Source organism: Artemia sp. Qi Xiang Cuo, chromosome 12, assembly GCF_049724085.1.
Source record: "Artemia sp. Qi Xiang Cuo chromosome 12, ASM4972408v1, whole genome shotgun sequence".
In the NCBI taxonomy this organism is placed as follows: Eukaryota; Metazoa; Arthropoda; class Branchiopoda; order Anostraca; family Artemiidae; genus Artemia; species Artemia sp. Qi Xiang Cuo.
Window position 1 is genome coordinate 37,281,836 of NC_142805.1, and position 14,077 is coordinate 37,295,912.

The following is a 14,077-nucleotide window of genomic DNA, read 5'->3' on the forward strand; positions in this document are numbered from 1 at the left end:
TCCACTCAAAATTTTGAAACTAACATTTTGTTTAGCATAGTTGATTTTTAAATTGTTATAACGTTTTTGAAGTAGAAAATCCCACACAACCCTCAGGGCAAAGATTTTAAGTTATGCCCTGGGAGCAGATGAGGCTTTTAGAGAGGGCACTATTATAAAAACTTCAAAAAAGGCTCATTGGATTGGAGATACAAAGGGTTAGTTCCGTTCTTAATAGTCGAAAGTAACTGTAGGGCAACTAGCCCCCCCCCCCACGCCCATCATTCCCCCAAACACATCCAATCAAAATTTTGAGATAGCCATTTTGTTCAGCGTAGTTGATTTACAGATAAAAAATTTGTTTTTGAGGAGGACACTCCCCCCCAACCCTCAAGGCAAAGGTTTTAATTCATGCACTGGGGGCATTCACGTTTTTTATAGAAGGCGTTGTAATATAAACTTCAAAAGGGGCTCTTTCTATTGGAAATTCAAAGGGCTTGTACTCTTCTCAACAGTCGAAAGTGATTTGTGTGCCCCTGGCCCCCCCCCCTCACGCCCTTCATTCCCCAAAAACATCCAATCAAAATTTTGAGATAGCCATTTTGTTCAGCGTAGTTGATTTCCAGACAGAAATATGTTTTTGATTAGGACACTCCCCCACATCCCTCGGGGCAAGGGTTTTAACTTATGCCCTGGGGGTATATAAGGTTTTTAAAGAAGGCATTGTCGTAAAAACTTCAATAAAAGCTCATTCGACTGGAAATTCAAAGGGCTAGTGCCCTAATTAATAGTCGAAAGTGATTGGAGGGCAACTAGCCCCCCCCCCCCAATCCGTCATTCCCCCAAACACACCCAAGAAGATTGTCGAGATAGCCGTTTTGATGAAAGTAGTGGACTCCTATAGAGAAAACATATTTTTAAGGAGGACATTCAGCCAGAACCCTCAGGGCAAGGACAAAAAGTTGCGCCCTGAGGGTGTGTAAGTTTTTTATGGAAATATACGTCGTAGAAACTTGAAAAAGGGCTCATTCGGTTTGAAATACAAAGGACTAGTACCATTTTCCGTAGTCAAAAGTGATTTGAGGGCAACTAACCCCCCTCTCTCGCCCACGTTTTCCCGAAACACATCCAATCAAAATTTTTAGATAGCCATTTTATTCAACATAGTTAAAAGTTTCGGAAATTAGGTGTTTAAGGATGAAAACCCCTCCCCCTTTAACCCTCATGGCAGGGTTTGTAATTTATACCCTGGGGGCATATAAAGTTTTTTATTGAAAGCATTGTCGTAAAAACTTTAAGTGGGCTCAATTACACGAAAATTAGAAGGCCTTATGACTTTTTTAATAGATGAAAGGGAATGTATTACGACTTACGGCCCTCCCACGCCCACCATTTTTCCAAATACATCCAATCAAAATTTTGAGATATCCATTTTGTTCAACGTAGTTGAAAGTTCAGGAAATTAGGTCTTTTAGGATGATAACCCCCTCAGAGCCCTCAGTGCAAGGGTTGTAAGTTATGCCCTGGGGGCATATAAGGTTTATGTATAAAGTTGTTGTTTATGATTTATAGAATAGATTTAACTTCCTCAAATCCAATTTTTATATGTTTAAAAACTAAATGTTGACTTAAGATTAAATCAAAATTCACTGTGATAATGATAATTCCCAATAAGGCATCTCAGCAGTATCCAAGAACGACTGAGGGCATTATGTTCGAACTTTCGGGGCTACTTCTGCTCTTAAAATTTAACCAAATCAAAATAGCGTAAGTGTATCCAAGCTATCAAAGAAAGTAAAAGATATTTTTTGCGAAGGGTATTAAGTTTTCCATTACAGGTCAACTAGAGGAGTTATGAAACTAAATTAAACAGTACTATTTGTGTCCAGATTTTTAAAAGGGTGTATGCTGTTAAAAATTGCTGAAAATTTTTCTCTGGCATACAAATAGCAGGCCAAACTATAAAGTCTTAAAATACGAAAAGATTTAAAGTATTATTTTCTTTCAATATAATATATTTCTTTCAATATTTCTTGTCAATATAAAATGAACAGAAATTAATTAAAAAAACTTTTTCCACAAAATAAGTTTTTCAAAGAAAAGTAAAGAACTCCATTAAACAAAAAATGAGCAAAACTAAAATCAAATAATCTACCAAGTGTGAAACTGCCACAAATCAGCATTGATAGATACAATAAACCAAAAACGAACATAAATTACAATAAATAACCGAGCCAAACTCAAAACGAGCAGAAATCAACATAAGTTGGGCGCAAAACCCCCTATGCCTTCCCAAGGCCAGAACATAATTTGCACTTTACTGAAAAAATACAAATGAATGTGCATTTTCAGTTTAATATACATATACTGATATTTAGTAATCAAAATGTTAATATTATTTGATTTATTAAAGTTATAAAAGTAAAAACATTTATATTTTTTCAGTAAAGTGCAAATTTTTTTCTGGCCTTGGGAAGGCATAAGGGTTTTGATCCCAACTTATGTTTATTTCTGCTCGTTTTGAGCTTGACTCGATTATTTATTGTAATTTCTGTTCATTTTGGGTTTCATTTATTTATCGATGCTTATTTGTGGTAGTTTCATGCTTTGTAGATTATTTGATTTTATTTTTGGTAATTTTTTGTTTAATGGAGTTCTTTACTTTTCTTTGAAAAACTTATTTTGTGGAAAACAGTTTTTTTTAATTAATAGTAGGGAAACAATCACCTTACGGACACACCTACATAGGGTAAACAATCACTTCTCGGAAAAGTTTTAATTAATATTAAACCAGGATTTAGCCCTACTTGATCTAGGGGAATAAAGTTACAGAGATTTTTGGGAAGTTACTTTTCCTTCAAAGATCCCATTTCTATTAGTGTGAATGTATTGATGCGAAATTTCCGGAGTTTAATTGTTAGTGGCCTCTCTTAGCCTTTCCAACTAATCCATGTTAGGCTAGATTTGAATTATTCTTTTTGCAGCTTCCTCTCTTCCAATACCAAGTGGGAGGTAGAGTGTGTCCTTTTCTGTAAATTCTGTGTAAATTAAGCGGTGGGACAGACTTAAAAATATTTTCTGCTGTTTCCAGATGGAATGTATAGCTGTACTGAGTTAGTTTAACATTTTACAAGATAATCAAATAGTAGCCTAGAGTAAACAGTTACTCTCTGGACTAAGTTTCTTTGATGTCCCGAAGATACTAGGAGAGAGATGTGAGTAAAACCGGTACTGGTGCATTATGCGGGCCCACCGCTATATACTGTTTCAAGGAAACCAGTCACGAAACCCGTCAAACGGGCTATTTGCAAGAAACCACTATAGATAAATGATTGCAAAGCCGTCGTTTCTCAATTAGTTACAATATATTACATACCTGGGCCTTCCAATTGGCACATCTATAGGCCACACACGTCGTTTGCTGATTTTTGTTTTCTTTAGTGATTACTCCGTCTACTGTACCTTTTGTACCTTTTTTTGACGGGCAATAAATGAATAATAATAATAATATTTAAACGATTGTTTTTTGGAGTTTAGGGGGGAAGGTACCTAGGTTAGGTTACTTATTTAATGTGTGCTATGCTTTACCTTCACCCCATCCCCCCCTAATTTGCAAATATATAGCCCAAATTTGTTTCTAAACTATCATATATTCATCTTATTATATTTTATTTCCTTAGCATTAACTTGACTTCTTCGCGGTGCCCGCATAATGCACCAGTACCGTAAAACCTTTAACAATCAGCTTAAATATTAACTCTTGAATATCTCTGAGATTTTTGTTCGCCTAAGTCTAGTACTTTTTTATTAAATACTTGCAAAAGTTGTCCAGAAAGGGATTGTCTAGTCTATGTGAGGTTGTCCAAAAGTGACTGTTTACCCTACTGTGGAATTACCTAATAAAATTTTGAGCTAACTCACTAACACTGACATAAATAACACCTTGGGGGCAATTTAGTATACCGAATCAAACACTAACTTCTAGATATCTCGTCCTCGTCTTACAAATTCCTGTGCCCGCCTACTCAGAGTACTCCAGCTTAATGGATGAACCTAAAGCCGAAACTAGCGGATCTAAAAAGTGACGCTTTCATTCTATCTTAAAGGGGGTTCTTGTTAAAAATATAAAGTACTGACAGAAAAATATACGAAATATTTTATTAGTTTACCCCAAAATCAAAATTCTATGGTACTGGCGACTCAAATTTGAATTTGCGACTCACCGATCAAGTTTTTGAAACTGGTCGCTCCTACGTTTTCGTTTTGGAAATCTTGGTCAAAATAGCGACTACTGGTGCGTTCCATGTGGACCGGGTTCGAAACCCTGGTATTGCCTTTGGAATATTACACCTGTTACTATGCAGGGGGTTTACTCTTTAGCAAATTTGATTTACGTAAAGATATTGAACCCGATAGAAGGAAATTGGACCAAGTCTCTTTACTATGAATATAGAGTACGATTCTCTCTATAAATAAGGATTATCTGAAAACTGGCAACACCTCATATGATTAAAGGATATTAAACCCAGTTCAACAATTAGAAAATTAAAAAATTGTTTAGAAGCAATTTTTACCAAGTCCATAAAATATGTATTTAAAAATATTAAATACATATATTAAATACGTAAGCAATATTAAGTATTATATAAAAATATTAAATACGTAACCAAGCGTAAAAGCAAATACCGAAAAATTCAAAATATATTTTTACTGATAAATTTTTAAGGGTAGGCCTATATTATCAATAAAAGAGGCAAATTGTGTTTTTGTTTATAAGGGACCGTCTGGATTTTTGGACCCTATGGACTTTTTTTGTGAATGTTGAACGACCTATTTTTAGGCATAGCTACACGACGGTAAACTCGCCGTGTAAACTCGTACTAATCAATTCCTGTGTAATTAGCTGGTGGAAATCATCCCTGTTCAGGACTTTTGTCACACCAAATGAAAATATAATGAAGAGCCATCCTCCTAACAAGTTGATTTGTTGTATCGTAGCTAATGCAAATACTAATATTTTATATATTTGTTTTTCAGACATCTTTGCCAGCACCATCTATTGTTGTGTCGGACGAATCCTTAGAACAAGACGACAAGATGTCTGAATCCGTGCAAACTATTTCGGCACCTGGCTATGAGTCAGGTCATTCTCGACCTAGATCAGGTAAATCTTATGCACTTGTTATCCAAACATTTATAGTTTCTTCAATATTTACTAACCATGTACGAAATTAATAAATGGTCCAAAATAATAGCACGTTATGTGGAAAATGCTTTTGAGTTATCACAAAGATTTTTTTTAATGTTGATGACAGTAAAAAAAGAGATCAGAAATCTGTTTTTTCCTTTTTCTGCTCTCCTTAAATAATCCTGCTGTGTAACATAACGCCTTTTGAATAATCTCAGGCGGATTGTCCCTTCATCAGAACTAAAACACTACAAATATTTGTTTTCATACAATTTCCCTGTGCGAAGCTTCCTGACAACAAAGGAGTCAAGTTTGCACTTCCCAACTAGCAACTACATTTGGGCTTAGGTAGTTGAGGGTCTGAAGAGTTGAATGTTTATAGTTTTTATCATCATCTAATCTAGTTAACCAACTCGGCAAGCAGTTAAGCTGAAAATACTACTACTGACAACTCACCGCAGTACCAAGCCGCCTGAAGCTAACACAGCTACGAACGCTCATCCTCCATCCCAATCTATTCAGAGCCTCCCTCTTTACACCCTCCCAGGAAGTTCCCATTTCCCTTAAATCTTTCTTTATGACATCCTCCCACCGCAACCACGGATGACCTACTTTCAGTTTAGCCCTAGACGGTTGGCCGAAAAGAACAATCTTCGGCATTCTGTCATCCTTCATTCACAGAACGTACCCTAACCATCTTAACCTTTCTCTCATTATAGCCCTAGAAAGCGGGATTGAACCACACTTTTTGTACAACTTATTGTTTGAAATACGGTCAGTCAGCCGGCTACCCAGTAGAGTCCGTAGGCAATTTCTCTGGAAAACATCTAGCAAATCTTCATCCGCTTTTCGGAGCGCCCATGCTTCAGAACCATATTTGACTACTGTCATCACCGTAGCTTTCAATAATCTAGTCTTGGTTTACAGACTTATTTCGTATTCTTCCAAACCTTTTTCACCTGTGAAAAAACACCCTGAGCCTTAGCTATTCTACTTTTAACATCTTCACTGCTCCAACCGTCTTACTAATAATACTACCAAGGTAGGTGATGCTGTCCACCAGATCGATTTTTTGTTACCCAGTGTTACCTTTTCATCTTCATTTATTCCAAGCCTTGGTGACTTAGTCTTCTTAACATTAATTTTTAACCTATTCTAGCACCCTGAATCCGCAAAACTTCTAAAAGTTCATTTATTTTGGTCACACTTTCATCTAGGATGCTAAAATCATCAGCATAATCTAAGTCCAGGAAAGTTTTTCCTCCCCATTTGATCCCATGTTCTCTCATTGCCTTTTCTGTGCTCCTTAAGACAAAGTCCATCAAAATGATCCATATAAAGGGGGATAGAACACAACCCTGCTGAACTCCTGATTTAATACGTCATTTCCTACCTTAACTATAGCACTGTTATTCTCGTACATAGCACTAATCACTTATATGTATTTGTCTTGTATACCATACAAGGATAAGACCTTCGCTAAAGCTCTTCTATCACCAGAATTGAACGCTAGCTCATAATCTATAAAAATGAGGACTAAAGGTGTTTGATAAATCATGCACTTCTCAATTATTAACCTAAGAGTGAAGATTTGGTCGACACATCCTCTACTCTTTCTAAAACCGAACTGTCCGTCTCTTATAACTTTGTCTACAGCATCTCTCAGTCTAAAAAGTATTATCCAAAGTAAGAAACAACAATAAAGTTAAAATGAACAGACACATTATTCCGTATATGAGGGAGGCTGCCCCATGCTAAACCTTCGCTCGTTGTTCTAAAGTCTTAAAAACTCTTAAAAATACTTCTCATTTAAACTCTACGACCTTTGTATTTGAGCAGTCTTTCTTGAAGAATTGCAACAACAAGTCAAACTTTAGCATAAAGAGCGAGTGTTGATGAAGGGACAGTCCCCCTCATATACGAAATAATTTCTATCGTTTTAAGAGTTAATTTGCTCCTTACTTTCAGTTCACAAAACTTGTGTTTTTAAATTTCTGACCTTTTTTCAAGTCATGCTAGGAAATCCCCCATGTAAAATATTCCCTGGAAATTTCACCCCAGAAAACCCCCCACGGAAAATTCTTCCTATAAAAATCCCCACTGGCGAAAATCCTCCCAAAAAACCCGTTCATTCCCTAATAACAAATGCTATATGTAAACAATGGGTAAATTGCATAGCTTACAGCCCTTTCCCTAGGGTCTGCGAGGGGTCATGTCATCCCTAGAGGCATATTTATTGGACCTTTAAACTATTCAGAATCATGTGGCTGTCTCAAAATTTTGATCAGATGTCTTTGGGGAAAAATGGACGTGGGAGGGGCGCTAGTTGCCATCCAATCTTTTTAGTCACTTAAAAATGGCACCAGAGGTTTTTATTTCCGTTTGATATCCCATATTTTTGTAGATAGCGACTTAAAACCTCTACAATAGGGTGTTTTGATCTGCTGAATCAAGCGATCTTTTCATTAAGATCGCTTGACTTTTTGGGGTTGTTTCCCCCCCCCCTTTTTCTAATTCAAAACCTGTTTTGGTTTCTCTGGGTTTTGAGAATTTTTTATTTCTCCAGGGCGCTCAGCCCCGGGACCAAAAACTCTGTCATTTTGGAGCTGAACACCAGGTTTCCTGGGGTGGGCTTCACTCGGGAGAGGCTTTGCCCTCTTGTGCTCCAGACTTATGATAGGCAGACCCTATTTGTTTCTTATATACAGGGTACAATATGAAGCCCAAAATGAGAAGCATTAAAAAAGAGTACAAAAATCAATATCCATGCATATACCTTCAAAATTAGAAAAAATATGTACAATGCGTTTTGATTTTGGACGGGGGTAATGATCTGTTACGTTAAGACTTAATTATACTGTTCCTTGATTTTTCAGTAATCCGTAATGCGCTTAATTTCCTAAATTTTGCTAATTTCGCTTGATTCAGTTAATTCAGCTGAATTCAAAAGATACAAACCTGATTTTTTGAAACTGTTACTTCCACTATAAAAAAACCTTGCATTGTTATGTCGCCTGAAGCTGGAGTGCTCGCTAAAAAAAAAGAAAAAAGAGCCTGTCATTATGCCAGATCACATGTTTATCTTGTATGTAAAGTAGGGTCTTGTATCTCAGTTTGTCTTGAAAATTTGCTTTTGACGCACGTATCAGTGAAAAATGAGGCTGAATTCAGTTTTATTTACAAAGTCAAAACTAACTAAATCTGTGAATGAACTGAAAACAAACTATGACGCAGTTGTCATTGGGTCGGGTCATAATGGTCTTGTTGCTGCTGCTTACTTACAGAAGAAAGGATTAAACGTCTGCGTTCTTGAGAAGAGACATGTTATCGGTGGGGCCGCTGTCACAGAAGAAATTATCCCAGGGTTTAAGTTTTCGAGAGCTTCGTACTTGCTTAGCCTCCTGCGACCTCAGATCATTCGTGACTTAAATTTAGAAGATAATGGTCTGAGACTGTACCCGAGAAATCCAAGTTCTTATACTCCTCTGAAAGAAAAGTTTTGGAAAGGTCAGGCAAAGTCATTGACTCTGTCTAGTGATCCTTGCTTCAACAAAAATGAAATTGCCAAATTTTCTTTAAGAGATTCAGAAGCCTTTGAAAAGTATGAAGATTGGCTTTTTAAATTCATACAAGCAATAGAACCTTTACTGGATAATGCTCCACCGAATTTAAATGAACGATCGATTCTGAAACTGTATAAATCTGCAAAACCAGTGGTGAAATTCGCAAATCTAATTGGTAGAAATGTTGCAGATTTCTATGATCTTATGTCTGCACCTGCTGCTAAAGTATTGAACACTTGGTTTGAATCTGATGTGCTCAAGGCAACTCTTGCAACTGATTCCGTGATTGGAGCAATGATGAGTCCTGAAACGCCAGGGAGTGCTTACGTTCTCCTCCATCATATGATGGGAGGTATTTATGGACAAAAAGGTGCATGGGCTTATGTTGAAGGTGGAATGGGAAGTGTGTCACTATCGATTGCCAATGTTGCGATTTCTAATGGTACTGATATCAGCGTTAATGCTGGTGTCAAAAGTATAATTATTGATAAAGGTACTGTTCAGGGTGTAGAACTGCATAATGGACAGTGTATTAAAAGCAGTTTAGTTTTATCAAATGCAACACCCAAAGTTACATACCTGGACCTCGTCTCCCCTGATCACCTTGATGAAGGCTTCACCAAATTGATGAAAAATGTTGATTATACATCGGCAACTACTAAAATTAACGTTGCATTAGATTCGTTGCCAAACTTTTTGGCGGATCCAAGTGAATCACCCTCGCCTATGCCCCATCACCAGTGCACTATACATTTGAATTGCGAAAAAATGAGTATGATCACCGATGCATACGTTGATGGTGATGCTGGCAGAATTTCTAGGAAACCTATGATAGAAATGGTACTGCCATCTAGTCTCGACCCAACATTAGCCCCACCTGGCAAACATGTAGCTTTGTTTTTTACTCAATATACACCCTATGAATTAGTGGATGGTGAAGAATGGACGGAGGAGAAAAAGCAAAATTATGCTGAGCTTATATTTGATACTACTGAAGAATATGCTCCAGGCTTTAAGCAATCGATAATTGGATATGAAATACTAACTCCCGTTGACTTAGAATCAATTTTCGGTTTAACTGGTGGCAACATATTCCACGGATCCATGAGACTTGATCAGCTCTATATTGCTCGACCTACGAAATTCAGTGGATTTCCGTTTTGTCCTGTTAAGGGTTTATTTCTATGTGGGTCAGGTGCCCATCCAGGAGGTGGGGTTATGGGAGCCCCCGGAAAAATTGCTGCTGATGCCGCTATGGAGTTTTTTCGAAAACATTAAATTATTCAATTCGCCTTTGGTTTTATTTCCAAAATATGGTCTGTTTTCATTAATAAAAAATATTGTCCTTTACTGGATCATCTTTGTTGCGTATTTTTTAGAACATGTACCAGCACAGGTTACAAGAATAATACCTTTCAAGTTTTGAAAATAATTATTTTACTTCATTTTATTTTCTGGCATTTTAGTGAAAATGAAAACATTCTTATTAATACACTAGCTGTATTGTTTTGGGTGTATCTGTGTATGTGCATTGTAGAACTAGATTTTTTGACAATTTTCCATTAAAATTAAAATCGCTACAAAAATGTATTTATCCGTGAATTTTCTGTGGACATAAAGGTGAGAATTTTAATAAAAACAAACTAAATTTTTTATGTTGATTCAAAACACCAATGTTTGTGCATGCGCACGTTTGGATTTCTGATTGTGTATTTGCGGGTGCCTATTTTTTTGTTTAAATTAGCACAAGTAAACCTTTACTAATATAAACTTTTAAGCGACAAATATTAACAGTGGTAAAGATTAACCTACTCCTGCACTCAAGGCTTGCCACATTGAAGTCTTTTTCCTGATCCTAAAATACTCTTTTGGGCCAGTTGACTTCCTGCCCCTCACCCTCCCGAAATCACCGCAGCTATGGGTCTGTACCCCTCAAATTTAGTCAACTTCATAATCTTAACAAAGAGGTAGCTAAGAGAAATCAAGGAAGAAGGGTTTTACTAAGAGAAAATTAGATGTATATGAATTGAAAACCTTTTCTGAAATCAGATATTGTTTAGTGTTCATCCACCTTTGATGCCCTCTCCGTTTGATTAAATCGGTAACGTAAACGTGTATGTTTTTTATTATAAGGTTAAAAATAGCAAAATCTCCTTTTTTGCTTGTTATAAGAAACTAACAATAAAAAGAAGATGGAGAATCAATAGTTGAGTAGCAAAGACAAGCAGTTTCTAATTTAACCAGAAAATGTCGTTTTCAAAGAGAAAAAAAAATAAGAAGTTTAAAAAACTACTTCTTATCCCTTTAGAAACGGGTACTGCTACTATTACTAACAACTCACCAGATCACCAAGCCGCCTGAGGCCAACACAGCTATGCACGCTCCTTCTCCATCCCAGTCTACTTAAAGCCTCCCTCTTTACACCCTCCCAGGAAGTTCTCATTTCCCTAAACTTTTCACGTATGGAATTCTCCTACCCCAGCCGCGAACGACCTACTTTCTGTTTAGCCCTAAACGGCTGGCCGAAAAGGATAATCTTCGGCAATCTGTCATCTTTCATCCGCAGAACGTGCCCTAGCCATCTCGACCCTTCTTTCATTATAGCCCTAGAAAGCCGGATTGACCCACATTTTTCGTACAACCTACTCTTTGAAACACGGTCAGTCAGCCGGGTACCCAGAACAATCCGTAGGCAATTTATCTGGAAAAGATCTAGCAAATCTTCATCCGCTTTTCGGAGCACCCATGTTTCAGAACCCTATTTAACCACTGTAATCAATGTAGCTTCTAATATTCTACGGGTACCTTTAATGTCAAATTCAGATTTGTTATTGAGTTATATCTACCAATGACCAGAATTTTCCTTTCATTCTTTTCTTTGCGAATAAACAGAAAACATACTAGTACTTGATTAATGGATATATATGTAAACAGGGTACCGGTAGCTGTTATTTTCTCCTAAAAGAGGCATGTGGCCAATAATGAACGGTTGAAATTATACAGATGCTTTTATTGGCTTGAAGACTGGCAACCTATGTTTTGGTCCGACGACACGCAACATACTCTGCACACTAATAAATGTGTCTCTTATGTTAGTTCAATCAAATTATATACTAAACAGTTATTTTTGTTTATTAATTTTTTATTGAAGTTGGGACAAAACATTTATTTGTATGCTGAAAGTCGCAGGATAGAACCTATATATTTTTAGTAATTAAATATGTATTTTCCAGCCTTTAGGCATATGCTAATTTTTACTGCTGAAGAATATATATATAAAGCGGAGTCTAATTTTGGCAGTAAGAGTTCAATTTATTTTTTGCATGATTCTTTTAATGTGGTAAAAATTAGTATGGTACTTTTTAAATAAATCCCTTCTTAAACAACTGTTTACTGCAGGAACACTCGGTGCTACTGCTGGACGTCACTTAGCAGCACTGGCAGCAAGACAGAGAAGAAAGTCTGGGGATGATCCAACTTCACCCACGAAAAGGAATGTCGGATTTCTGGACGCATTTCGTCCGCGATCAAAGTCTGACGCTACTCGAATGAAAAAACCCACTTTAATGGCAACAATGAAGCAAGCTATGCATGTAAGTCCTTAATTAGATGTACCTTTATTTTTGGCATTTAGTGCTATCTTAAAATATTATTTCGTTATAGTGTTGCATAACGCAAGCTATGCATGCAAATAATTAATTGAAAATGCACCTTTTGGCTTTTATAAGGCCAACAAAAATGCTGGATGCAATAAAAACGGATATTTCGAGAAGACAACTGCTTCCTTTCTTCAGCAATATATATTGTCACAAAAGTGACAATTTGTGACAATATTAGCCGCATTTTCTGAGCGAAAAGTTGAACGATTTAAACTAGAGTAAAATAAATTAAAAGACAAAAACAAACAAGGTGGGGATCAAAATGAAACGAAAACCCAAATTGGAAGAATTACAAAGCTAACAACGCGAAAAAAAAACAAGTAAAATAAAAAAACGAGTTAAAAACAATAAATCCAAATCAAAAAAGCTCAGCCACCCACCCAAAATCTAAGGACTAACAATGTTCTCATTTGTGTCTTATAACGTTATTACATTAGATGTTCCCGGACAAACATTAATAATAACATGACAAAATGTGGATTTAATGGAGATTTAACAGAAACTACATAAAATGCTATGTAATTTAAGTGACTGTTGAAACTTGAAACTCAAAAATAGGAAGCACAAGGGGAACAAGACATTATTGTTATTATTATTTTTGATCGGAGGGAGGGGCCAGTGGCGGATCCAGGAAGGGGGCGAGGGGGTTGGGCGCCTCCTCACCCTCCTAGCGTTGTCTAAAGTAGTGTAATTTAATAATTAACGCAAGTTTGCGTTAATTAAACTTGCTCCAAACACACGTTTATCGGATCAACCACCTCCCCCCCCCCCGTAAAAGGAAATCCTGAATCCGCCCCTGGGAGGAGCGAAAACATAAGAATGGTGATAAGGCACCTAACATGGGTTTGATATGTCGTTCTCCGGGCAATTCTGTGAACCTAAAATCCTCAGGAGTTTTGTTTGTATATCACCAATAACAATAATAAATCTATAATCGCTTGTTTTCCAGCAAAATAGGCAAAATGGGCTTTGATGAACTGTCCGTCAAAATATGGCTTAAACTGATTGGTTGATGTAAACTTTCTACGAGTCTGTTTTACTTTTTCTCATCTTTGCCGACATACTTGAAATAGCTATAGAACATTGTCTTCTATAAGCCACAACTTAAAAAATTTTATTCGTAGCGCTACCTATGGTTTTAGTAATATTTCGCGAATAGATGACTCTATTAGTATTTCTTTTACACTACGACTTCTAACAACCCATCATCCCACAAAGCCACCTAAGCAGGATTGTCAAAGATAGCACTAAATTGCTATTTTAGACTTTTTTCTGAATATAGCACTATTAGAAAAATTACAAAAGTGATTCAAAAGAAGAGCTTCTTTCAGAAGAATGGGACGCAAAAAAATCAGTTTTTAGTATGGTAAGCGTGTTTTTTTTTTCTAGGAGGTGATTTGATTCAATACAAGTTTTATTTAACTTATTGTTTGGGCATGATCATTGAGATAGGAAAACGAATAGAGGGCCGATTCAGTAATATTCGTGTTTAGATTTTGCCACTAACTCGGACGCTAAATTTTTAGAATAGCGGAATTTAGAAGATTATTCCTAAATTTGGCTAACTTAGCCAGCTAGTCTGCCTTTATTCTTTCTTCTATTGTTGTGGGTATCCACCAAAGCAAGGAGGAGGTAAGTATTTTATCCTAACTTTATTGCGTTTTTATTCTCTTTCTTATTCTTAGTAC

At 36.5% G+C, this 14,077-nt stretch overlaps 2 protein-coding genes across 7 annotated transcripts in view; both read left to right on the plus strand.

Moving 5' to 3' along the window:
* The window catches only part of SNF4Agamma (SNF4/AMP-activated protein kinase gamma subunit), a 273,674-nt gene that overhangs the window by 132,547 nt on the left and 127,050 nt on the right, over positions 1–14,077 (plus strand). For all 6 annotated transcript variants that reach the window (XM_089098083.1, XM_089098084.1, XM_089098085.1 and 3 more), the window contains 2 exons: positions 5,017–5,143; positions 12,130–12,323. In XM_089098083.1, the coding sequence (XP_088954209.1) occupies positions 5,017–5,143; positions 12,130–12,323 (321 nt within the window). The remainder of the gene's footprint in view (positions 1–5,016; positions 5,144–12,129; positions 12,324–14,077) is intronic.
* LOC148946081 (pyridine nucleotide-disulfide oxidoreductase domain-containing protein 2-like) lies at positions 8,287–10,074 on the plus strand. Its single transcript, XM_089097771.1, has one exon. The coding sequence runs from the start codon at positions 8,323–8,325 to the stop codon at positions 10,006–10,008; it is 1,686 nt and encodes a 561-aa protein (XP_088953897.1). The 5' UTR covers positions 8,287–8,322; the 3' UTR covers positions 10,009–10,074.

Excerpts from the sequence above, each read along its gene's own strand:
- LOC148946081 (XM_089097771.1), top strand. The coding sequence starts at position 8,323 with ATGAGGCTGAATTCAGTTTTATTTACAAAGTCAAAACTAACTAAATCT.